The 27,694-nt window shown below is 41.6% G+C and overlaps 1 protein-coding gene across 1 annotated transcript in view; it reads right to left on the reverse strand.

Moving 5' to 3' along the window:
* Positions 1–26,925, reverse strand: part of MNAT1 (MNAT CDK-activating kinase assembly factor 1) — a gene marked incomplete at its 5' end in the record, with an annotated part of 50,307 nt that extends 23,382 nt beyond the window's left edge. The window contains 5 exons of the mRNA XM_009073518.1: positions 6,508–6,633; positions 12,851–12,991; positions 17,131–17,234; positions 24,974–25,047; positions 26,725–26,925. Of these exons, the coding sequence (XP_009071766.1) occupies positions 6,508–6,633; positions 12,851–12,991; positions 17,131–17,234; positions 24,974–25,047; positions 26,725–26,925 (646 nt within the window). The remainder of the gene's footprint in view (positions 1–6,507; positions 6,634–12,850; positions 12,992–17,130; positions 17,235–24,973; positions 25,048–26,724) is intronic.
* Between the last annotated feature and the right edge of the window lie 769 nt (positions 26,926–27,694).

Genomic DNA, 27,694 nt, shown 5'->3' on the forward strand with positions numbered 1-27,694 from the left:
GCTCTTCTTGGTGATGCCGAACAACAGGACAAGAGGCAACAGGCAGAAACCTGAACATGAGGAAGAACTTGACTGTGTAGGTGACCATGCAGTTGAACAGGTCACCCAGAGAGGTTGTGGATTCTCCCTCACTGGAGATATTCCAGAACCATCTGGACACAGTCCTGTGCCATGTGCTCTAGGATGGCCCTGCTCGAGCAAGGAGACAGGACCAGATGACCCAATGTGGTCCCTTCCACTCTGACACACTGCAGAACCCCACTTGTTACAGGGCTATGTGCACCCCCCGTCAATCTCCGCTCCAGGGAAGCTGCTTGGCCAGAACTCTGATTCCCTGAGCATCTTCATCCAGAGACCTGATGGAAAGTACTGTGACTCCCCTCTGGCTGGGACATTTGGGTTTCCTCTGCAATAAGACTCTGCTTCAGGGCACTGATGGCCAGCCCAGTGTGTCTGAGCACTAAGCTAGGACACAGCCACCATGCACACAGGAATCAAGGCTGGAAGGGCAACACAGCAGTCTCACAGTACAGACCCAGTGTACCAGTTCTCAGTGCCACTGGAAGTTTTACCTTTACATGCATGCCCTCTAAATACTTCCATTCCAAAAGGATCTACAAGTCTAAAGATACCAGTTCCTCTTGAAAATAAGTGTTGTGATTTTGCTGTGATTCTAAACCACCAAGTGTTGTGAAAAGGGAAATATTCCATCCCAGCTGTAAAAGAGCAATGTGCACAGCATGAGCCAAAGAAAGATTAAAAACAAAACAATTCAACTCAGACTGGCATACATCTCAAAGAAATCAATCCCACCTGAAGAGTTTCAGCCTGAAGATAGACCAGCTGAGCTAACAGTGATTGATTTGATTGTTGTTTCTTAACTCAAGGCAAAAACTAAAAGCACTTAAAAAAAAAAAAAGAAAGAAACAAAACACCACAACACACACCAAAACACACAACACCAAACCCAACAAACCAACCAACCAACCAAACCAGAGCAAGTAAGAAGTGGCCACACAAGGCTGGAAGACTGGAAGAGCCCCTGGACACACACAGAGGGTGGCAAAGCCCCTGCAGGAGCAGCAGAATAGTTGTCGTCTAAACCATAGTGTGACATGCACCTACCTCACTTACCTCAGAGTACCTGGCATATGTCTGAGCATCTTTGAAGGAGCACAATTGATTAAAAAGGTATTTTGTCAGACTTTTTTGCATTTGGAACAGGATTTTGGATAATTGCTCCACAAGCTATAAAAGAAACAGACTGAAAAACAGGAGCAGCCGCTGAGCAGTTGTTTGCACAGGAAGCAATATTGCAGGAAAAGGCAATAATAAAGAACAGTTAATTCGACCTGAGCTGAAGAGGTCAATGTTTTAAAAGAAATAGCTCTACATAACGTAAAATAAGAATGTTATTTCCCATCAGAATAATCCTGCAAGTGAAATGCTGCACGAAAGCTATTCCCTAACACTTGTTATGTGCAGCTTAGTGGTAACGCACATTCCTGAGGTGTCCTAGACATCCTGTGTCTGACACAAATCCATTCCTCTGAAATACTGATTCTTAGCACTGCTCCCTCCCTGCAAGCTCTGGCTGCTCCAGCTTGCACTCAGCTACTAATAACCTGAAAGTGCAAGAACTGGAATAAATCCGGGCAATATCCCGACCCACAATGTTATATTTAACATGGCTGCTGTGATTTGGACAGAGAAGCAGTGGCTGAAGCAGATATTTCACTCTTAATTCGCTGCCATTCAGGGGTGCTGTTGACAGGAGATGGAGCCCAGCTCAGCGGAAGAGCCATGAGGTTAGGAATTTAGTAGGGCTGGATCCTATTCCTTCTTCCGCCGCTGCTCTGGTGTCTAATCCTGGGCAGTACATCCCCTCGGGGCATCTGGTTCCCCTCCCTCCCCGACACATCTATTTAAACTGCAAATTCAGAGGGGTAAAGACCATCTTGGTAATGACCAAGCATGTACTAATACTTCTATTAATAAATACTCCCACTCCTATTAGGTAATAAAACAAAAATGGTGATAGAAGTTGAAAGGTCAATGATGCAATTGTATTAATTCTGAGGTATTTGGGTATAAAATGTAAAAAGGCAAACTGTCCCAAGTGGAAATAGGCCAAAGGACACCTATGCTGTTTTCCTGCATATCTGGGAAAGCCAATTAGAGGAAATTGAGATCTTAACTACATGAGATTAACTTCAGGAATACCATCACTAAAGATTGAAGTGTCCTGGGAGGAAGGGAGCAAAGAAACAAAACAGAACTGGAAGGCACAGAAAAAGGACAGAGAATGCAGCCTGAAATGTGCTGGAGAGAGCACGAGCCTAAGGCATTCAGATTTTTCATGGAACTAGCTGGGCCACACACACAAAGGCTGCAAGTTCCCAGCTCAGTGAATTAAAGAGGAGATAACTACATCCACACTTCTATGCATTTGTAACCACAGTGGTGATGCAAAGCACAGTTCTACCAGCACCAAAAGGCTCCTACAGTCCTGTGAACTCCCGGGACAAAAAGAAAACTAAATTGCTGTAACAAAATTGCTGCTGCATTTGGAAACTGCCGTTTGTGTGCAATACATACAAGCACCTCTTTTCAAAGGAGCTTCCTCCCAACCAGAAATGGTCACTACATTCAGCACAGAGGAGAAGAAAATTCTCTTGCCAGACCTTAGATTTGTTTTGCACCCTCTGATAACCCCTAGAAACATCACTTATTTCTGACAACCTTTGCTCTTTTTGGCAGCTACTAAAACCCCAAGTACCAGAATTGACAGGAAATGGCTTTTTTAGCACTACTGCAACAATTAAGATTGCTACGGTTTCTTTTGTAGCTTTACAGAGACTCGAGATTAGATTTAATAACACTGTTTTCAATATTCACATATGCTGAAAGCATATTTCTTAATGTGATGAGCATGATGAGGAGAAAACTCTGAAGCACTTCCTCCACTCACAGAGGGGAATCACACACTGATTTGCAAGTTTTGCTTTGTGCACAGAAGACAGAATTCACTGAGAAAGTTAAAGATCAGACTACAGAGAATAAACAGCTTCCATTTGAAAGAAGGCAAAAAAAAAGACAATTTAACAATTTAACAAGAGAAAAGTGAAGGGGACCCTGTCCCCATGAGCTAATTGTCTGTCTCGTGCTATAGGGGATGCTCTTGCTTAGCTTACAAGGGAAAGACATTCCCTCCTCCCCCTGCAAGCAGAGGAATCACAGCACTAACATGACACCTTAAATGAGCCAACTTCCTTGAGCACTGCCCCGAGACTAGAACGGGCATGTCTCCTAATTCACACACCGAGAAACATGTCTGATTAGCACTCAGGCAGAAGGACATCTCTGACCAAGGCCTTCCCAGGAAAAACACTCATGTTCAAGCTGAAAAAAACCCCAGTGGATTGCCACAACTGGCATATTTTTATAGCCTTTGTGCAAACACCAGCTCGGGATTAGCCAGCATCTCAGCCAGCTCTAGCTGGATTCCCTTCTTTTGAAACAAAATTAAGGAAAACACCCACCAGAAAAAGCTAAGTGGCCAAACTGCTGGGGAAAAAAAAAAAAAGTTCAGGGGAAGAATGTACAAAGTGACTCATTAAACGTTCACTGCTCAAACTCTGAGTGAGCACAAAACAGACTTTTCCCAGAAATATACTGAATTTGCAGAACTGCTGAGCAAAACAGAACGTTAATTAGCATGGTATTTTTTAAGAAATTCTCAGTATTCCCCAGAGCTGCCCCCAGCAATCCCAGTGGTGTGAGCCCTTGGGTTTGGAGAGGAACAAAGCCAAAGCAACTGTAAAGAGCACAGCAAAAGCTCCACCTCCTTCAAGTATACACCTACGCAAGGCAAGAGGACTGAGCATCTCAGGCTTTTAGAAAAACACTCAGCCTGGAAAAGAATCATATCATAAGGTGAGTGCCCAGGTAGGAGTTCACCTTCTGCTGTCACTGTAATATGCTGCCATGGATCATCACCACACCAGATCATGTACAGTATTGCTTTGTACACAACCAACTCTGCTCTGAGCACAGCAATTCGCATTTGACCACAGTAACTTTCCGAGACCCAGCCCAATCCTAATCTGAAAACATCAAGAATTAGAGATTTTTTTGCACTCTAGAGTCAATTTTAACAGTGAGGCCAATTAACCGGTGGAACATTGTGAACCTCAGGTCTTATTCATTCCTCCAGTTCCTATTTAGATGGTATTTGTTTACCTAAGGTTACTGGTTCTTGCTACATTTACTGCTGCACTGCTCAGATTTGGCATGTTCTGTTTGAAGGAGGTACTTACTGTAAATTGAGTCATATCTTAGCCTTCTCTTTTTTTTTTTTTTTTTTTTCACTCAAAACCAGTTGGCAGAACTCTCTAGCCCATGACTCTTCCCAATACTGCATTCAGGAGGAGAAGTTTATTGCTGGACTATTCACATACCCAAGGCTACCCCAACACATGCTGTGGCAGAGGGTCAAACCAGTTTACTTGCTTAGCTAAACTTCTAAATCCAAAACTTCCAAACTGCTTTATTTGCTTAGCTAAACTTCCAAATCCTCTTCACAGAGCCTGTTATTTACTCTTCTATTTATAATTTTGCATTTAGCCCTACTAAAGCACATTTCATTCAACGAGGCCATTGCTTGTCAAAGGGGCTCTGTAAACTGCCAATCTGCATCTCATCCACAGAAATTCAGCATCTGCTTCCAAGTACTGAGCTCAACACCCACAGACACGTTCCCATGCTGTGGAATCAACTACCTGAAAAATGACAATTTAGCCAGTTGATTCATTTATTGTGCAGAATCTCAATGCTGTTATTATTGTGCCATTAAATTTCTATGTATATCTATTAATCAATGTCACAAAATTAACTAAATCAAGCACCTTGTAGACAAAATATGGAAACATTCCCCCTTCTCAACAAAACTAATTTTATCAGGGTCAAGTTTTTGTTTGATGCAATCCAGTTTCCATCAATCACAGTCACCAACTCCAAAAACTATCATTAACTTTATCATTAGGAAACATGAATAGAGCTAAGTACAGTTAAATTGTTCTTTTTATTTTAGGCCTAAAACAAGTCAGGGTGAGGTATTTTTTGTTTTCTGGGATTGACCAAATAAAATTTATCATTTATTCACATAATCTGAACACTGATAAAGTAACAGTCTGTTATCTGGCATATCCTCTACTACCCCAAACGTTAAGATTTGAACATCATGCTGCTAGAAATCTCCTCACCCAAGTCTTTCACCATTTCTGGATGAAGTTTACTTAGGGCTGAAGATCTCAAATATACTTCATTTAATATCCATTTATAAATGCATTGGAAAGTACTTCTACTTGTCCTCATCATATAACATAAGCTTATCTTCTTCCCCTTCCCAGAATAAAGGCTACAGCTTTAAGAAATTCTGACAATTAAATATTAAAGTAATAGCAAGAAAGAGTAGAAGCATTCAAGTCAGGATTATTTTGTAAACAGAACAACATTTTCTGTCCATTGGCTCTTCTTCACGAACAGAAAATATCTCAGTAACTGTGTCTATCTCCCCCAGACTCTCAAACTTCAATAGAAATTAGAAGATACAGTTTATACCACAGGAAAATAAGAAAACAAATCAGCAACAGCTTTGTAAAAGCTGCCACAGCTTTTAGAAAAATAAACTTCAAATGCTTCAACACAGAACACTTCAACAGATAATGAATATAGCACAATTATTCCTGGCAAAAACAATTGATCACTGATGGGAAACTAGTTTGATGCAAAGGTTTTAGCTTCTTGGTTGGTGAGGAGGGTAGAGAATGTTGGTTATTTTTAAAACATCATTTACCACTATCAGGTCTAAATGAAAAGTCTAAAAAAAAGTGCAGAAGTTTAAAACAACACAAAACAGAAAGCCAAGAAGGTGCAGACAAGATCAGTAACTCATTGCTCCCACCTTTAACCTTCCCCCATTCACACACACAGGTCGATGTGTACTTGTACCATGCCATGATACAGAACAGATCTTTAGCTGCCACTGCAGCAGTGACACAGCTGCTAAAATACTTGTTGCTTCCTAGAGCCAAACAACAATGAAAATAGTGTTCTTAACCTTGGCATCATTGGCTAGACTGTCAGTTTCATACTTACAGATTTCTCCACTGCTTAAAGTAAATCTGAAGAAAGTGCAGCCTATTCCCTAACTTCCAAAATTTCAGCCTCCAGAGTTGGCATACAAATAGCAGAAATAATTCAAGGACCCCACAGCTTTGCAGAGAAAGAGGTAGAGCTTGTTTTTTGACAGCTGCACAATGGAATGTTTCATATATTCCACCTAGCAGAATGATGAAATGCTTCTAATAATTCCTAATGAGTTATTTAATTGGTAAAGAACAGCCTACTCCATAAAACGTGCAAGTTTAAATAACTCCTGAATTTCATATGAGGAAATCCTTGGTCTTTTGAAAGGCATTAAATAAAGAAACAATTAAGTCTTACCATTTTGATGCCAGTGGAAAATGTGACTGGTTTGACAGGTTTGGGTTTTTCCAGTTGCATTTCTAGCTGAGTGGATCTGTCCTTATGCTGAGCTAAAAGCAGCGAAGCAGGAAGATCCGAGCTCTCCTGTAAACATATGAGGAACAAATCTGAATGCTAAACCAAAACAAATATCAATTAACACTGCATATTCTTCAAAACAGCAAGCTGTGTCTGCAGGGCCATCGCCAGCACAGCAATGCCAAGTATCCTCTCTCTAAGGAACAGCTTACAGAAAACCATCATTTTCAGTAATAATAAAAAGCTGCTGCAACCCCATAAATCAGAGCAACCTGCAAACAACCATTTTTATAGAATCCACATTAAAGATGCTGTAACAGGCTCCTTATTCCAACTGGCCAATGCAACTATATTTATTAAAATAAAGAAAGAAATTAGAACTTAATCAGAGAAGGAATAATACCAAGCAGTATAACTTGGATCAGATGTTTATCTAAGACACATTCTTTCTACCAATGAACTCAGCCCAGTTTGAAATTGTTTCCCATTAGATTTCACCTGAGGCCGTTTGGAAATGATCCTTGCTCTGCCTTGCACAATGGCACTATTGTAACTGCAACCAACAGCATATTTATTTTCTCCTTCAGCAACTTATTTTTAGGGAAGCCAGCCAATTTTTTTTGAAAAGAATATATAGAAAGTAGTAAAACCAATAGTTAAGCAAATGAACTAATTAAACTCTCAGGACAGAATGATTATTAGCATACATATATGTAACTCCATTCTTGAGAGAGTCAGGAAATTATTGGACAAGTAGTTTTCTTACAAACTAACGTGACTGTCCACATGTCACAGAAATCCTTGAGCACTCCTAGCTAGAATTACCATAATGTTGAGAGCAGGGAAGAAGTTCAGACTGATTCTTCCCAGACTGCTCTAGCACAGTATTTGATTCCCATGGCCCTCACACATCATACATACTTCTGTTTCAAAGGACCAAGTAAATACTGAACCATGAACCATATTTGTTCCTCATAAAACCAAACAAACTTCATTAACTGGACTGTGATTTTTCACATAGTCAGTTCAAGGTAAAGAGTTGGACATTTTTAATGCCATGAGATGCTGTTTGCATGGTATCCTAGAGAAATCTTCTCAAGTGATCATGAAGAAGTCAAGTTTTACAGTGACTTTTCACATCACTCTTCAGCCCTCTTTCCTCTCTACTTTTTGTTACACTCCCCGTGTGTTACGACCAGAATGCAAATTAAAAGCAGAAAAACCTCACATGGTAAGATCTGGTCCAGAGTCGCAAATACAACAACTAAGGCACAAGATCCTGTTCATATTTCTGTGATTAACTGGGAGGAGGGGAGGGAAGATGCTCAGAACCTAACTTGTAATAAGAGACATCTAATTTCTGTATAACTGGGAGAAAACTTGGACCAAAAATGCACCAGTTTAGAGTCTGCTTCTTCCTAGTGTTGTAGGTCTCTAACCACCATGTGCTGCCAGCTGTCACCAGAAGTTAAGGGCATTGAATTCTTTTAATCATCAGATTTAATATAATAGAATTTAAGGGTTGGAATGGACCTTACAGATCATGCAGTCCCAACCCCCTGCCCTGGGCAGGGACACCTCCTCCCTAGATCAGGTTGCTCAAGGCTTTATCCAACCTGGCCTTGAATGCTGCCAGGGTCAGGGCAGCCACAGCCTCCCTGGGCAACCTGTGCCAGTGTCTCACCACCCTCACAGGAAAAAACTTTTTCTCACACCAAACCTACACTTTCCCTCCTTCAGTTTGAACCCATTACCCCTTGTCCTATCACTGCAGTTCCTAACAGAGTCCCTCTCCAGCTCCCTTGTTACATTAGGGAAGAGTGGGAAGCATTCTCTGATTGACTTTGTCCTCTCATATCCCTTAAACACTCACTGCATTTCTAATAAAGGAACTCAAGGAAGCCAATTCTTTACCAACTTCTCAAGAGTTCTCACAATGACCAGTAACCAGATTACACAACTGTGGGAAACCCACACCGTGCCAGCAAGCCACCACATCCTGACTGTTTGTCCTGAATATGCACAGAGCCCTTCTGTTAACTATTAACACACGTGAAAGTTCCAATCCTGTAAGCATTTATCTATACCAGCAATTTTCTCTATGGCAAAACAGAGCGCAGTATAAGCAGAGGTAGTTACGTACATCAATTTCTGAAAGATTTGTCTCAAAATCCCTGAGGTTCTGGTAAAAGTGTGGCCACTTGATGTCTTTTGCTTGACTCCAAGCTATGCCACAGCCCAGGGAAAACCTGCCTCTCTGCCATGTGCTGCAATCCCTTTTGTTTAAGCCTGGGAAGTATGAGCTCTTGACAAGGACAGTGCAAATCCCACAACACACAAGACATCTAAGAGCAGATCTAGAGTCCTCTGTATACAGGTGAGAGAGTTTACATAGCCAAAAAAAAAAATATTGCTTTAATATTTTACTTGGCCTGGATTATCCAAGACTAAAAGGTTTAAAAAAAAAAAACCAAACAACCCAAAGCAAAACACACACAACTCTTACAATAATAGCTAAAATGCATTTGAGACTACAAGTCTAAATTACAACAAGGTGCTGTCTCTTCAAGTGAGAGGTTTTATTGTAAAGAAGGCCACTTACTGTGAAGGTAATATAAAATCTGCTTAATTTAGTAGTGGGAAGCAAAACAGGTAAAGGACCTAACTGCTCTTCCACTGACCTACAAAACCTGAGCCTCTACAATGCCTTGCTCACCTCTCCACCATGTGACACTGACCTTCCCCTCCCTGTTCCCAGCCAAGGATGGGCTCATGGAGCCTTGGCCCCAGCTCCAGTCCTTACTGCATGAGCCACTGCACCCCCCAGGTTGGTTCCCCAGGAACTAGAGCCTGCTGCACAACATTTTAGACACCAAACATCTCCATGCCTTTTTCCCTGCCTCTGAACTATGTAAATCATAAGCTCTTTGGAGATGGGACAGTATTCTCAGACACTTTTGCAAACCACTGAGATCTTTACTTGACAAGATACCATAACACATTTAACACCTTGGACCACACCAAGATGGTTAGAGGGCTGGAGCACCTTTCCTGTGAGAAAAGGCTGAGAGAATTGGGATTGTTCAGCCTGGAAAAGAGAAGGCTTCAGGGTGACCTAATTCTGGCCTTCTAGTAGCTGAAGGAGCCTACAAGAAAGATGGAGAGAGACTATTTACAAGAACATGTAGTGACAGGACAAGGGGGAATGGCTTTACACTGACAGAGAGTAGATTTGGATAAGACAAAAGGAAAAAATAATTCTTTCCTGTGAGGGTGGTGAGGCACTGGCACAGGTTGCCCAGAGAAGCTGTGGCTGCCCCATCCCTGGAAGTGCTCAAGGCTAGGCCAGATGGAGTTTGGAGCAACCTGGTCTAGTGCAAGGTGTCCCTGCCCATGTCAGGGAGTTGGACCCAGATGATCTTTCAGGTCCCTTTCAGCCCAAACCATTCTGTGGTTCTAGGAGATTCACAATTTCTTGGGATTTCAGCACCAAAGGTGAAATTCTTCTCTTGGAAGAGGAAAGACCAAGTATCTCAACCTGCACCACACAAAAAATCTGTCACACCTTTCCTCTTGCTGCCCAGTGGCAGAGACAACCTTGAGAAAAAACAATTACTGAGACCCAGTAGGTCTGGGCTGCGGGTTGCCCACACCAGGTGATCTATCCAGAAAGACAGAATCCAAAACCAAGAGTGAATGTCAGCTTCCCACCTTCCCCTGCAGTCACAATCTTGCTGAGTCAGAGGTTTGGCCACTGATATTGCTGTAGCCAGAAATTAATCCTTGTTGGTTTAGCTCAGAACCAGTAACCATGAATATAAGATTATTGTTTTAAAGGTAATTCTTTACACTGCCACTGCTTACGCTTGGCTTCTGCTGCACTTCTCAACTCAGTTTTACTTATGATCAGCTTCGGGTTTGGATTTGCAGCACAGCATTAGAAGGATTTCAGAGACCATAGGAAATGTTTATTTGTTTAACAACTGCTGGTTTTCCAGAGACTTTGTAAGTCATTACACAAACACTTCAGTGCTGGTTTTATAAACCTTTAGTATTACAAAACAAGTTTTGGCTCAAATTGAAGTTGATAGTGCCCCTTCAGAAACAGAGGCACAGCTCAAAACTGCCCAGTTTCCTTCCTCAGCCTTTAAAAATCACCTTTCTGTTGGTTCTAGAATATTAAGATATATTTTAATAGCAATCCATATGCATTCACAGTTCTAACTACCTATTTAGGTTGTGTTTTAAGGATTACTTATAACCATTCCTTCTGCAAGGCATCTGGTAAAGATTTCCAGTAAAACAAACTGCTCTGTTAAAAATAGTAATAATAGAACAATCAAATACACACCACCACTGGTCTCTAGTCAGCTAAGAGTGTGTTTCAGAACAGGATTTAAGTAAGACAGAAACTAGCTCAAAATCCACATTCTGAGAAACAGAATTTGAATTCATAGTGGAGTTTTTATTAATTGATCCACTACTCAAATTATTCCTAGTTGTGTGGACTTGAATACACCTTGATACACCTTGAATCCTGTGCTCAGTTCTGGGCCCCTCAGCTCAGGAGGGGCATTGAGGTGCTGGAGCAAGTCCAGAGAAGAGCAACAAGGCTGGTGAAGGGACTCGAGCACAAGTGCCATGAGGAGAGGCTGAGGGAGCTGGGGGTGTTCAGCCTGGAGAAGAGGAGGCTCAGGGGAGACCTTATCACCCTCTACAACTCCCTGACAGGAGGTTGGAGTCAGGTGGGAGTTGGTCTCTTCTCCCAGGCAACCAGCAGTTGGACAAGAGGGCACAGACTCAAGCTCTGCCAGGGGAGGTTTAGGTTGGATATTAGGAAGAGATTTTTTTATGGAGAGAGTAATCAGGCATTGGAATGTGCTGCCTAGGGAGGTAGTGGATTCACCACCCCTGGAGGTTTTCAAGCTGAGACTGGATGTGGCACTCAGTGCCATGGTCTGGTGACCACGGTAGGGTTGGACTGGATGATTTTTGAGGTCTTTTCCAACCCAGTTGATTCTATGATTCTATTCTATGACTGTAAGCACATTTACCTTTAAAGTGAAAAGAGACTGCTGGATGCAAAGTTCCAGACTTGGTGTTCTCAGAAAACCTTTCTGCTCAGCTCTGGTTTTGTCTACAAAAACAAAACACTAGCTCCTTCCAGGAAATCCAATGACAGGTTGCCAGGACTCCTGCCTTGGAAAAAGGCAGTTGTTCAGGAGGCACTGTAACTCCTAAATTACACTTCAATCCTCTCTCTTCATGTCAGTGTCTTCTGCACTGGTTCAAAGAGAAACTCTACTTTTTCAGAAAAAGTATCTGTATCTTGAATAAGAACTGAGAATGCAAAGCAGGAATTAAGGCTCTATGAGTGTGAGATGCACTGAAGTAAGAGAGGAAATATGACTTAAACATGCCAAGCAGCTTTAAGACAGCTGAACACATGTATACATGCACATGTCCTCCTTTCTTTCTGCTTTCCTTCAGGGTTATACACAGACTGTCCTCATGGGTGTTAGAGCATGTGAATTTGTGTGTGCATGTCTGTACACACACTTGAATTCAAAATACTGAGATGTGAATCTTGTTTAAATAATAGATTTATTGAGCTTCTCCATGGCCACACATCATTGCATTTCAGATGCAGAATCAGTAGTAAATTCAGCCAAGAGTAACACAATTTCCAGGAGTAGCCTGAGTTTTTCTCCATTTGTCTATACTCCCCTCAAATGAATCCAAGCTTTGTGCACTTCAAAAGGAGCAACTTGCACATGAGAAGTCTGCAGTAAGAGAACATGACACACCCAAGGTAAGAAATAGTTTCCTTACAGTAGTTTCTGAATACAAAGTGACCACCTAACACTTAGGTGCTCTGACTCAGAGGGTTGACCAGTGCTTGAGTAAGTCTTGAGGTTAGTGTCCCCTGCTCTCCACTGTTTCCACTGCAGAGGTGGCTGAGCTCATGAATTAGCTCCTGACAACCATTTCACTTCAACACACCATATTATCAACCTATACTCAGAACTGCTTAACAAGCCAACACTGGTAGAGCCTAATTGAGTCTACAAATCCCAGAAGCACTCTTGCTCCAGCCCTGAGCTGAACAAAACCAGAGCTGCTTGGAACATTGAAATGAGTACCAGGTGAGAGAATGGTAACACAAAACATGAACGTCAGGGAACCTGGGGCAGATGTGTTAATCCCACACAGTTAACCACAATAGAGATAAATGTCAATGCACTGCTACAGAGCATTCAAAGCCTCTGGTTTTGTTACTCACCAGATCATCCAGGAGTGCCTGTTTGTTCTTCCTTTTCATCATCTGTTGTAGCTGTTCTTCTTTCTGTATGAACAGTCGCCTTTGCTCGCTTTCCTGTCGCTCTACCTCCAAGGCTTCTTCCAGCTCCTCCTGCTCCCGAGTCTGAAAGGGAAATCAGAAATGGACTCATAGCAACCTTCCTCCTTGGGTGGACAGAGCTGGCCCACAGCTCCACTGCCTGCCAAAGGACCAAGCAAGAGGAAAGCAGCCAAATTCCACCTTTTAAAGTAGAATTTTAGCCAGAATTTTAAGTTAATTATTGATACTCTTCTATCTCCTCTTACTGTCCAGTGTGAAGTCAACATTTCCAGCTTGATGCTCTCTGCAGTGTGGATCTGATTCTTTGGATGTTAGAGAATGACAAAGGGTTTTCCTTACCCCTTCACTCTAAAGTGAATCCATCTTGGCTCCCACAGATCCTACAGCTCAAGTGATATAAGTAGGGTGACCAAAAATACAAGGTCACAATACTGTTCCTGACTACTCTCTTTGTCAGCTGCACCTTGTGTGCAAAGCACACTGCGTGCTTAGCAGTGGTGTAGAAGAAAAACAAGAAATTACAAATCTGGGAATATTAATAGAGAAGCTCATAAAGTAATCAATACTCAAACATGAACTCTAAAAATGTCACATGCTCACAAAATAAGTTTCTCATATAACCTGGATTGCAGTTGTCTGACATGAGATAAGAAAAAGCATCTACCAGTACAAAATGACTCGTTTTTGTTAAGAATTTACTTCAAGAAGTCTTTTTAAACCTGCAAACTACTAAGTTCTCTGTATTTGAAAATCACAGTGAAAGAAAAAAGCAGAAGGCAGCTCAGAGACAGAGGGAAACAAAAGGATTAAACAAATTAGTACAGAAGTGGGAATCTAAAGAGCATCACTTTGCTTGTAAGAAGGTACAGGAGAAAACATAGAAAACATTTTCCAAATCTTCCCCAGCAAAAATACTAAAGCAACGGGAGATGCTGTAAAAACACAGAGATAATTAAAGTTTTATAAAACCTAAATGATGATTTATGGATGAAAGCAGTTTCAGCAAAACGTCACTGCGGCCAAGAGCTTAGTGAAGTTTGTTCTAACCATAAAGTTATATCAAAAAGCACAGCTACCTGATATAGGCCACAACATGCTGAAAAATATCCCTCGATAGGCAGATCAGGCCAAGGGGTCCCAGTGAGGCTCAGCTACTCCTGAGTGCAAGAGCCACAGATCCCATCACCTGCCACCAAGCCAACAGGAGCTGCTCTCATTTGTAACTAGCAGTGACACTGGGAAAAGCTGTCACCAACCAGTGACCATGTGGAACTGGCTTCTCTTTGCACTTAATGAAAGGCAAAAACAAATAAGAAAACCTTCAAGTTGCTAACTGAGGTTATTTCTAAGAATTAAGGGATTTAGTTCAGTCAACTGAACTGAAGAGTTCAGGGTCTTTATGGCATTCCAAGGCTCTTCCACATTTATGTCTAAACTGCCTGGAATTTGCACTGAAACAGAAGAAAACCTGCAGGGAAGTGCTGACAGACCTTGTCTGAAGAACCAGCCCAGAAAAATTATAGTCAGAAATCAGCAAACTGATATACAAACCTAAACCAGATCAGACTACAGAAGAATTAACACAGGTCAGATCAAATTCTTTCTGAAAGGAAGACCAAACAGATGAGTAAAACAGGAGAGAGATGAGTTCAACAGGCAGAGAGTGTTATGCCAGGCCTAAAGATAACCTAAACACAGCCCCAATATCTGAAGAGAAAGATGCTGATGGCAAAGCCTGGAGTAAAGTCAAGAAAAGGGGAAGAAGTAAATAGAAAGTGTAATTATGTTTCACCACATTCAGGGAAGGACAATCAAGAAAACAAACACATTCATATCACAGAATTCAGACAAAACTATTTCAAGATTGCACCAAGCAGCAAGAGAAATTAAACATCTAGTGACAAAGTAGGAAATAACAAGTTACCCTGTGACTGGAGAACTGCAGGTATTTAAGAAAGAAGGCACACTGGGACAGCTGTAATCCACTCAGAGTGCAAAGCTTTATATAAATAAAAAGGGTATATAAATATCTAGATATAAAAAAATCAATCTCTAATGATAAGAACACCAAGATCTTCTCAATTTTTTCTAAATCTGTCTATTTAAATGTTTCTCTCTGCATAGTCCTGCATCAAGTCTACTGATCTAATAAGCAGGTTAGTACAAGAACAGCTAAGTCATTAGGAACTGGCTACAAAGATGACAAACATGTCTTGCACTGCCAGGAGAACAAGCAGTTTTTCAAATCCTGAGGACACTGGGTCAGCAACTTCATATTGTGATTTGCAAGAATGACACACTTGTGGGGACCAAAGTAGCACAAGTGAGACCAAAATAAATTAAAAAGGCCACAGATTTGGGGACATGAGAGTTAGAAACCACAGAGGAGAAAACATGAGGCACTGCTTGACAACTATGATTGTGAACCTCCCATATGACAGTGCTGCATGAGAAGAAACTGTCAGGATCACCTGATGTATTGCCAGCAGAGATGGGAAATCAGTGTTACTTTACAAGAAGCATCAAAGTCTCAGCTACAATACTGCACTCAATTCTGGTCCCTTCTGTTTGCCACACACAAAATCAAACTGGAACAGGCAAAGGGTAACAAAGACACCAACAGGGACAGAAAATACCTATATGCCTCAGAAACAAACTATTACAGTGGGCAAAAAATATTATGTCAGTCCAAGAATGAAGGGACAATGACTGGCCAGAAGAAATTTAGACAAGAAATTAGGACACCTTTTACCATTTGTGAAGTAAAGACATTCCAAAACCTGCCAAGACGAGCTAGAGAGGGAAAGTACCCCTTAAGCTTTTGGAAGAAGGGTAAATTTATGGGCAAGATGATGCAGATTTTGTAATACAACCGTGTCAAGTCCATTATTATGGTTCAATTGTTGAAAAAGAAATGAAAGCGAAATGTCTCCAGATCTCCAGCGAGTCTGGATTCTCACAGGCTTGCCCAGCTTCCAGCAGACAGTGTCTAGCACAGCAGGACTGGACAGCACAGAAAACAGAGGGCCCTGAGGGCTTGGGTGGGTCCAGGGATTGCTGTGCTGCTCCATAGGGTCACACAGCTCGTGCACAGGTTGCCTGAGCTGCTCCCACCAAGGGAAGGGGAGCTGCAGGCAAAGCACACTGCTCTCACAGTGACCCAAGAGGTTGCAACTACATGGTAAAATAAGACATGTAGTCAAAGATTTGGCAGGTCTCTTCAAGCTCTGAAGCAAAGGATATTGCACAGTGTTAGAGACAGGATAACAGATCAGAGATGGACCCCTAGGGAAATTTCCTTGCCTTTAAAAGGAAGAGGTTCAAACAAACATTTTTCAGATTCCAATCTCCTCCTGTGAAATCCTAGAGCTAAAGAAACCACTAGGAGTTTTGCCACAGACTTCAGGGGAGTGAGGATTTCACCCCTACTGATTTGAAAGCAAGTCCTTAGTGCAACTGGAATACAAACACAAAACCCTGTTATGTCACACTCTGGGCAGACATTTTCCTTCAAGAACTGATAACAGTGTGTATTTTTATACTGAAAAAATATTTAACAGATTAAGCTTTTCTTACAGGAATAAATGCCTGCAAGTTTATTTTTAAAGAGCTAAATGATATCAGAGCCACATTTTACTGAATGATTCTTCAAAGGACCATGTGTTTTGCATACAGATCATATACACAATACTCCTGATGTTATTGTTATCAGCTCTTGAACAAAAGTTTTAATGTTTGTTTCAACATCCTTCATTTTGGATTTTGCATAAACCAGACCTGTGCTTTCCCTCAATTTTACAGCTCTCTCCTGGGAGCTTCATAATGTCTGTGTCTGGATTCCTTTTTTCCTTCAGATGAGAAAGGAACGATTGTCCTGGTATAGGAATGAACTTCATCTCTCCTGGATATTGTCCAAAGACACTGCCAGCACACAGGCAGTGGTGATGTATTAGACACAGACTTTACTGCCTGCCCCTCTTGTCAAGCCCTTCCCAAGATAAAGCATAACTACATTTCAACTATCAATCTAATCTCTTTACACAACACTAGATACTGGTATCACAGAATATTAGTGTGTTATGGTTTTTAAAGATAAAACTGTGTAGTGCTATCAGCTTTGATTTGTGACACTACAGAACTTCACAAATCCTTTAATTCTTTCACTAATGAATAAAAATCGTAGGGAAGAGAAGTTAACTAACCAGTTTTAGCTTATTCTTCTGAATGACTTCTTTGTTATCCTTCTGGTACAGCTCCATTTTCTTTTTGGTGTTCTCCAAGTCCATATTGTTGGTCAAGTTAAATACTGAATAAATATGAGAGAGACAGAAAGCGAAAGTATTAGGTCAGCATGCATGACTATAACAAAGCAATGCTACTCTTGTGCTCTGTATCCCTTCTAGCACCAGATATAAACACTGCAATAACAGAATTTATTTAAACATGCTCTGCAAAGACAGACACAATCTGCTAAGTCATTGCAAACCTCAACAGAAGCCAGCAGAATTCCTTTTGGTTTGCACATCTGTAGGAGATTAACATTTGAGTCTCACATCCTATTCTGTGACAGTGATAATGAAACACATGAATAATCATCATATTATGCATAAAACATTGACCTTTTCAAGCAGCAGTTACAGCTAAGAAGGCAGTGATTCCTGAAAAATTCAATTAGACCAAACACATCTTAAGACAAGGTTAGAAATGAAGTCATTCCACTTCCTAAGATTATCTAATGCACAAAGACTACAGGGAATGTTTGAATTCTCAGGTACACAAAAAAATTCGCATTGCTTGATAAAAAGCACCAATGCACAATTACCTTTATTAGGAGGAATCTGCAGATGCTTCCAGATTAATAGGTTAACTGACATTCTTTTGATGTCTCCCAATGGTGACAGACTCTCTCTCATGTAATTATGATCAAGCAGGGTTGGCCAGAAAGCTCCACAGTTTAGCACAACATTCCCAATTATCTACACATGGCACAGAAAATACCTCAAGAAATTGAACAGTTTCTATAATCAACAGCTTGAAAGATGTAGATGGTTTGGATGATTAGTAATTTGATACAATGCCTGAGCCTTTCACCTCTGGGTCACTGGTTCAGTTGTGGGTCAAGTGAATTCCAACTGAAAGTCGTTATCACTGGGAAGTCACTTGGTGATCACCATCCAGAGTGGATGCTGGGCTCATGCCCATGGCCATAAAGCTACTGAAGACTGCCAACATACAGCACTCAAAGCCTCCAAGAGCTTTGTCACGTGGCCACAAGAGCAGCAGAGAAATTTGCACTGCTGTTGGTAAATCCTTTGCCAAGGAAACAACAGTGTAGTGACTGCACCAAGTCAAACCCTGAGGAACTGAAGGAGGTTCTGGTGTAAACACCAGCACAAGGACTAGGCAGATGTTGGTTCAGTTCTCTCTCCCCAGCCTCCCAGGTGACCAGGACCAAACGAACCCTGGGCACATGCACCACTGCCAAGTCATTTGCACCAGTGAGGCACTGCCAGAGAGGAGCAGAAGGAAGAGGCACAAAGTCTGTTGCTGCCTCCTCAGGACAGCACACATCTCAGATTATATCTGGAAGATTATGTCCCTTTTTTCCTGTGAGGGTGGTGAGACACTGGCACAGGTTGCCCAGGGAGGCTGTGGCTGCCCCAACCCTGGCAGTGTTCACAGCCAGGTTGGATTAAGCCTTAAGCAACCTGCTCTGGTGGGAGGTGTCCCTGCCCAGGGCAGGGGGTTGGGACTGGATGATCTTTAAGGTCCCTTCCAACCCCTTGACATTCTATGGTTTTATGAATAAAGCTTCCTTTCTCCTATACATCACCTGCTGTATCTCCATACTACAGCTATATGCAGCACCTATCCCTGTGGAACCTCTGAGCACTGCCATGACCCAAACAAGCTGCTCAAAGTTTGTGGAAGCAACTTATCAATTCCAAATGTTTGGGGTTTGTTTTTTTCCTCTCCAAAAAGCATAACAGTTTCCTATTTCATGTCATGACAAACATTCACTTTCTGATTGTAGCAACCTCTGCTTAGTAAAACACATCATTTTAGTCTAAATTTTGAGTATTTTAACAGAGATTCCCCCTCCAAATTTCCAGCGTATAGTTCCCAACTGACAAGCAGTTTAATATTTGAGTATTAGGGCAGAGGAGAAGTGCCACGTGAAAATGCTGGCATACAGTCAGCCCAGAGCTCTGCAATGACAGCAGCTGCATGGGAATGTCAGCACTTCCTACAACTTAAATCCACACAGCAGCTCCCTAAACTCTTCAATGACGACACAAGAAAGAAATAGCATATGAGACATGCTGTGCTAGCAGGATGCCCAGATACCACCTTCAGGTGCAAGAGGAGGAGCAAGATGCAATGCCAAACTGCCTTTAGGCTCCTGAACATCTCGGGTATTTCTCTAAAAATAAGCCAGCAATAAGCTGATGATCTCTGCTTTGCAACTATTGCTGCTTGAAACGTTCAGAGTTTGGATTTTACTCCTTTCTCAGTTATCTTTAATAGGTTCAACTAGTCACAATCTGGTCTGCAACACAGGCACCTTAAGAATTAAAACTCATAGAGGGTAGAGTAGGCAAGTTTTCAACACCTGCAGATGTTTGCCTTTATTAAGAACTACTTACAAAGGCAGTTACATTTTGGTACTTGATACAAAGTACCATTTCCATGTAAGAAATCTCTTTCTGCATCAACATTTGAGAAACCTTCAGCAGCCACCTGCACAGCCACCTGAGAGCCCACAGCTCTGGTCGCAGCAAGGTGACAGACTTTATTTCCCCTTCTGCTTTTCTGCTGTGGCTGGAACCAAACCACAGGTACAACCTTCTCGGTCAGACCTGCTCATACCACGCTGACTCTGCTCTGTTAGTCTTATACTCCTTTATCACTTGAGGGTATGGTGAGACACCTGCAATCAAAGACTCAAACTTCCAGCACCTTAAGGGCCAGAGCAGACTTGTCCCTCAGAGTGTTGATTCACAGTCTTTGAAGAGGAACATTATCTTGGCCCTAAGAACCTGCTCCTCAACATTAAATTTGTCCACACTTCAAGACTGAAAATACTGAAGAGCTATATTTTGTTGTAACAGTGTTACGACCTGGATGACTCTACCATCAACAGCTGCCCTTGAACACATGCAAACAGTATCTTTCCTCCTACAACTAACACCTAAAACCAAACTCTACTCTCTGACATTCCATGGCTACCAGTGGCCAACCACACAGCCAAAACATACTTTCTAATAAATTTTTCATGAGTTTCAAACATCTTCCATCAATATTCATAGAATACAAATTCTTGCCATTGTATCCTTGCAATTACAGCTGGCAAGTCTATTCTGCAAGGGGCACTAGGCCACCAAAATCATTAAGAGCTTATTCCTTTCTCTAGTCCCTTGTCCACTCCACAAGTTACTTGGCACTTAAAAACAACAAGTATCAAATCAAAGAACAGAGCTGTTAACAGTCAACATCTATCCTTTTACATAGCTTGGACTACGCAGCACTTTTTCATCTGGTCTGCTTTGTGTTTTGACAGAAATTTATTATAAATCTAATTCTTCCCTTTTCAAAACACACAGAAAAAACTTATGAAATGAGAACAACCGGAAAGAGTTAAAAATCCCTAACTCATAGGCTACACCTACACTGAAAAAATATTGGTATAGATCTGACTATGAGTGGCAAAGCAGATGGCTGGTTTGAAAAGGTTTCAAAGAGAAGACAGACTTATTTTTGTCCATGTTGAAATATAGCATAAGCTGATATAAGAGGCCTGAAACCCTTCAGGGAAAAGAAACAGAAGCTGTTTTGTATGCAACAATTATTTATCTACTTATCCATCTCACATTGGTTGGTTTATAAAATGACTTGCCTTGAGACATCTGTTGAAGTATAACAGGAAGACTATTGTGTTTTTCTGAAACATTTCATTCTGTTTAGGTAAAACTCCCAACTTTTGAAATTCAGCCTCTACAGGGAGACTTTTACTGCTTTGCAAAACAACAACATTCATTATGCAATTATACAACAAATGGAAACTATTTTCCTAGTTATAAAAGAGAAAATGAGATAAAAATTTCAATTATGTGCCACAATAATTTATCTAGAGACAGTAATACGCAGGAGCATCACTCCTTTGCAGAACTCCTAAAAGCCCATCAAAATCTCCCTGATTTAGGCTCAGACTAAAAATTATTAGCATTAATTTGTTAAAAACAATATTCCTTCCATCCTTCTCCAAACAACACCTTAATTATCATCTTCATAAAACCCAAGCTAGAGACCAGGAATGGGAGAAGAGCAACTGCTTTGGGCAAAGCACTAGGAAGGGAGACACATCCACATCCTCAGTCTGCCCAGGGAGTCCCAGGCTCCTATGGCACCTTCTCTTGGTGCTTTTGGTGTCTGGTCCCTGTACTTTCAAGAGAGGTAGGAGGAGGGTGAAGGGGAGAAAAGATGAATGAGATTTGAATAGATCCCTTCCAACCAATATTGCTGTGATTAGAACAAATTAATTATCACAGAAATAAAACCCACAGATACGCCAGAAATGTTAGGTATTATTGTCTCTGTTTACCCTCAGCTGTCTTTTATTGGGTCAATAATTCTCCAGAAAAATACCTTAGGATGGTAATAACTGATTGAAATCTTTCAGCCCCAGCAGTGTAAGAACAACCATTTGGCTCGAACAGTGCAAAATCTTTGGATGATGTGACTGAAATGGATCTTTAATAAAGCTGCCCCATTTCCAGTGGGGTTATTGCCTTTGTCAGGACCAGCAGCACCACCCCTGAGAACACACACACACAGGGGAAAAAACTCAAACCACAAAGCAATAAACGGCACAAGCCACAAGTGATCACAGATACCAGAACTCTTCCTATCCCAGGATCACTTGGTGAGATAAGTGTTCTGAGCAAGTCTCTAGGCAGCAGGTATTGCAGAAAGCCTTGGAGGAGTAAGGAGATACAGGAATCCAAAGGGCACAAACAGAGCAGGCTCCTTCCCAGCTGGATGTACTGAGTGTTTTTAAAAAGCAATAATTACTGCTAACAATTGTGTTGTGGAGATGCCTGGAGGCCTCACTCGGGTACCAGGGAAGGTGCCAGGCAGGGTGCACACACATGCTGGGAGGTGGGTCCTGCTCAGGAGAGTTTCCACACAGATTATGGAGACACCCTGGAGAAGAAACCTTGGGCGAAGAAGAAAACCTCATAAAAAAAGTAAAATTCGCACTATGTCCACTGACTGTAACTTGTAGCAACACCCTCACCCCTCTCATCATATGGGCACAGACCTGACTTACTCAGATAGATGCTGCCCACACCCTCCCCAAAGGCAGGTTTTAACTCTTTACTTTTGTTCCTAGTGTTAATGACAACAAACTGTGTTTACAATGTTCTCAAATTGTCCAACTGATTTTTCTTCTGGGGAAAATTTGCTTTCAAATGTGGTTTTTATTTAAAGCCTTGTATAACACATTTTAGCCCCAAAGCATTATGTAGTGGCTACATTCTAAACCACTTCAAAAACGTGTTTTTTATAAAAGAAATCTTAAAAGGTGACTACCCTAATGTTTGTTCGACCTTCACACACACACACACAGAGTTCTGCTCTACCACCCAACTCCCCTATTTAAATAGAAAAAGTCTGTAGGTATAACATACCTGATAGGACAGGGGGAAAATGTGTTTTGAGTGAGGTTATATATCACACCCATGGAATGAGACAGGGCAACTGCTGCAAATATTTGGAAGAACTATCAGAATGGTGCCAGGGTCACATGAAGTATATCCATACAGGGTTTTCACTTTGTCTCTGCTAAGCAATTACTTCCTTTAAAACCCCACAATTACTCAGGAAACAAAACTTTATAGCAAAGAGACCAAAAGGTAAAGCAGAACTTTGACCCTCCCACAGAAAAACTGAGAGACTGGGGCAAGGAGAGAGAGGAGAAATCCAGTTCTTTATCTCCCAACCTGGCAGCTTGAACAACCACCACCAGCTACTGCCAACCTGCTGTACATTGGCTCCACAAGGCAAAACTGTCCTGCATGACTACACCCTTCCTTTCCCATCTTGCAGCTCAGTTTTTCATGTGCACAAACAAGGAGGGAATTCACACACACACAAAAACAAAATAACTACTCTTACTTAGCAGTAAAACGTGAAGTAACCAGACAGAGCTGAAGACAACTTCAACCCCTCCTGCAGTCATGCCATTCACAAGCTGCACTGGAAGAAGTCACACTGTCACACCCGACAACTGTCAGCAGGGAAGGGCTTGGGGAGAGCAAGATGTGTGCTATGAGCTTTGTCACCAAGCAGAGAAAACAGGGCTTGAACTCTTGCCTGAATTGCTATTCTTGAATCTAACCTGTCCTGCAGCTTCTGGACCTGTCTGGAGTTAGCAGATCATAAATGACCCCTCTGACAGTGAAAATGAAGAGCCTTCTGACTGCACCTCTTCTTTGCTCTCCTCACTCTGGCTGCTACATGAAGCAACTAGGAGATAGCTGGACTTCCTATTCCTTTTAGTATTTTAGATGTCCCTCTCATGCAACTAACTGCAGTTCCTAGCAACTTTATCGAACTTCTTCATTAGGTATTTGCAAGGCCGACTGGCAAATTCACTCTTTGTCACAAAGTTACCAAGACCAGCCAGATTTCTGCTGCTTCTGAACTAAGTTCCCAGTGCAGGCTTTGGAACCATTTGAAATGTAACCACCTAATCCCAAGAGCTGGAGAATCATAAAATTCTGCACAAATTCACAAGGTTCAAGCAATATCAGACTAAACTTCAACTTCCTTGTTGCAGATGCTGAAAATCCCTGCAACAGCACTAAGTGGGAAGCTGTATTTAATGCTACATAAATAAAAAGCAGTTTTCCTTTCCAGGAGCATACAGATTGTTCCAGGATCCTCTGGCAAAAATGCAACCATTCTTTCTACTCATTCCTTCCTTCCCCCATACCATCCAAAAAAATATACAAATGGGACTACACCCACATCATCTCCTCCAGATATTTGGAGCTGTGTGTGTGTGTGACTGGTGTTTCCCAGCCACACGATTTGGCTCTCTAGCCTCAGCCTTCTGATGCCAACAAAAACATGATACATTACTCACAGCAGTAAGTGCATTGGACACATTTCTACAAAACACCACAGTGCAAAGAGGAGTAAGGACTCCTTTGAGAAACTGGAGGGCAGTGGTATCTCCATGTTTTCCTTCTAATCACACCCACTGCCCCTCCTGCATGCTCTCAGTCACCTCTTCTTCCTCCGGGTCAAAAGAAAAGAAAAGCCTCAGAAGCTCATAAAACCCAAGAAACAAACCACTTAGGAGTCACTCCTTTGAACACATCCTTGTTTTTTTAAGCAAAATCCATCACTCCACCATAAATCACAAGTCACCCTAACTAAGAAGAAAATAAACTCTGTTGATAACATTGTCCCTTCTCCAAAGGGCAAAGTTCTGCTTCAGCTAATCCAAAGAGAAAGAAATCAATGTCTGTTCCTAAACCTTCTCCTTCTGCACAGCAACATAAAATGCTACCACAGTGGTATGTAAGGTCACCAGCTTCAAAGCAGCTTCAACTACTGTACTTGCAGAAGCAAGAAATGATGAAAGACACCATATGGCTTCTGTCATGGTAGATAAAGCTAATGGAGGCATATAATGAAAATTTCAATTTCTCCTCTCTTTGTTTAATCTTTGCCAGTGCAGCACCAACAGTTTCCTGCAAGCCTTTCTTTTCCAGCTGTAAAGCACTGTTTCCTCTTTGGATTGTGTTTTTTTTTCTCTGGCAGATAAAATGTTTTACTTAACCATGTCCTACAGTTCAGTAAATATGATTAAAAGTGTACAGAAAAAAAGAGTAATTAGATAAACATCTGATACTCTGATAAATCCTGTTACAGAAACCCAACTCAGACATTCTTATAGGCAGCTGAGTCAGAAGATAAAAGCCTATGGTCTCATGAGCACAGCACATCAAAAATGCAAGCATTAGGACTTACCAATTTCTTCTATTTCTTCCAGGAAATCATTATATTCATCTAGAGTGGGAAAGTCTTCCTCTCTTTTATTGTATCTTTGAGAGAAGAGAAACAGGTATTTATATAACAAAGATGCCATTCCAAGTCCACGAGGCTCTTGCTGGAAGCTGATTAAGTATTGATCTAGTTTTATCAGCTATGTGCTCTGTGGCTCCCACAACTGACCAACATACAGAGTCATTAATGGAAGACAGAAGTTCTTATTCCAAAGGGAAGGAGAGAGCCTGGTATAAATCAGTGCTATCTTTGCCTACTGTTTGCCAATTCCTTTTCCAGGGTTACAGGTAAACATGAGCACAGAGGCTAAGATATAGTCATTCCCAGCCAACCTCTTAACAAAGGAAGAGACAACAGTAACACCCACAAAAAAAACAAACAAAAAAAAAACCAGAAGAAGAAAAAAGAAGCTTTTCTAGAAGTATCAGAAAAGGGAGACTGGCTTTGTGCCAACAACAGAAAGCACATGTCAGCAGCAAACTGAAAATGCTACACAATTATCTCACTTCATATCAATAGACCATTCCAGGACTCATATTCACCTTTTCATAGCTGGAAAAAGTAGGAAGATGAAGGGACAACTGGCTAGAACAATGGACAGCCTCTGAAAGTCACGACATGCAGACTTTCTTTCCAAGCAAATTTATAGCTAAGATTCTGCCTGCCCCATGGACCGTGACACTCAGGAGTATGAAAATCTAATCCCAGGAACTCAGGCCAAATTCCAATCTGGGGGCATTTTTTTCTGCCTCCTAAAAACTAATCTGGCAAATCCAAGTGGGCCAAACATTTTACAACGTCTTCTCTTCTAACTAAACTTCATTCCTTGTTCAGACAGCTCTGTTGACTTCGCTCCAGTTTGACTTTGGTTAACTTTAGTATACTTTATAATCCAACATCAAAATTATTAGTGCTTTCCACATCAGCAATGCAGTTTCCCCACATCTCAGCAATGATTCAGTGAGTATAGTACTGAGCCTTAGATAAAGGCCGCCAAGCTTACAATGTACCTGTACGTTCATTTTTGCACATACAACTCTCTCCAGGTTTGTTAGGTTCCATTAGACCCTCTCCTATCAAAATATCAACTGGCTCACTTATTTTCCTTATAATGTGCTGTTTCTTGGCCACAAGGAGCGAGATGCAATCTTAGAACTCATTTATCTCAATTCCAAGAGCCTTAAATCTGCATGACAGACTACTAACACCAGGCTTGCAAGAAAGCATTTCCACTAACAATTGCTGTGTGAAGTAAAAAACAATGTGAACTCTCATTTGCCCATTTCAGTTTTGAAGGGAACTGGCCTTCAACTCTCAGAACAGGTCCCCAGGGAACAAAACAATCAAGGTCCTGTTTCTTGCCCTGCTGCCACGTTCACCCCCTCCCAGGGAAAGCAGCTGTACTCCTCAATATCTAATCATCTCCATTTAGGAGCCAAGTCTTTGCCAAAGGAGGTCACACAGAAACGCCCAACGTTTTCTAATGCTGAGCAGGAATCCCTCAAGGCTAAATTGAGAATTCAGTCCTCAGTTGTTGCACAAAATCAGACTCTCTGAAATCTCTCCATGATAAATGGAGTCAAGTTTTACAGTTTGTAACCATAAATAAACAAAAATAATTATCTCCTCTGTACTACTGGAGAAGTAAACCAGTTTTCAAGTTGTGATCCATGAAACACATCCACCTTCCGTTCTTTTAACTGGGAGACACTCACATTTTTAACACTTTCTTCCGAATTTCCACTTCCTTGTCCACAGCAGGATCCTCAAAGAGCTGTACCCTGAAGTTGCTCTTCCTCAGGGGGGTATCACACTCGTGGCAGTTCCCAGCCCCTCTCACAAACAGCAGTTCCACACAGCTCTCGCATCTGCAGGGGAAAGAAAGGGGTGTAGAGACAGACAGTGTTAAACAAGAGCTGAAACACAGGGTTGTCCCTCTCTTTTGCTGTTTGCACAGCACATCTCCCCTAGATTTTGCTCCTTCTGCAGCACCCACCTGTGGCAGGAGGCCAAGACTCTCCACCGTGGCTGAATGGAAACAATCTCAGCAGCACAAACACATTTATTTTCCCTGCCCAAACAACTCTGTCTCTTTGCTGGGACTGAGAGTTAATCCAAACACAGTGATGGGGTCTGTGGCAAGGAGAAGTTTGTTTATTGACACCATCCAACCCATTTCACAGGCACAGACTGCAATATCCTTATTTACTCTGAGCACCACCTTGCTACACAAAACACCCTGTTCATTTTCTTGATGCCACAGTGCAAGAGACAATTCAGTAAAAGCACAGATACAAATCTTGCTGCAGCCTTTTGAGCATCCACCAGTCCTAATGGAGAAACTGCTGTAACAAACCTGAGCTAAACTTCAGTCTGGCAAAGCTAAAAGAGTCAAAATACCAATTCAGTCAGCAACCAGCATTAATCAGCTCTCCTGTGCCTTCTGGTAATACTTTTAAACTGCACATAAAATAAACCTTGCACAGGGGCTGCACAAAAATACCTTTCTGCTTTTATTTCTTTTGTCTTCCTGAAGGTTTCAGGTTTTAATGAGATGCTTGCTGACCAGTCAGTTGGCATTTAATGCAGGAAGAACACACAAAAAGAAAGCCAATTTTTTTTTAAGTACTTGTGTACTAATAATGTGCAAATTTCTAGCAGAGGACAACACCTGCTGCAGTCATT

Source organism: Acanthisitta chloris, unplaced genomic scaffold (genome assembly GCF_000695815.1).
Source record: "Acanthisitta chloris isolate BGI_N310 unplaced genomic scaffold, ASM69581v1 scaffold12944, whole genome shotgun sequence".
Taxonomy (NCBI): domain Eukaryota; kingdom Metazoa; phylum Chordata; class Aves; order Passeriformes; family Acanthisittidae; genus Acanthisitta; species Acanthisitta chloris.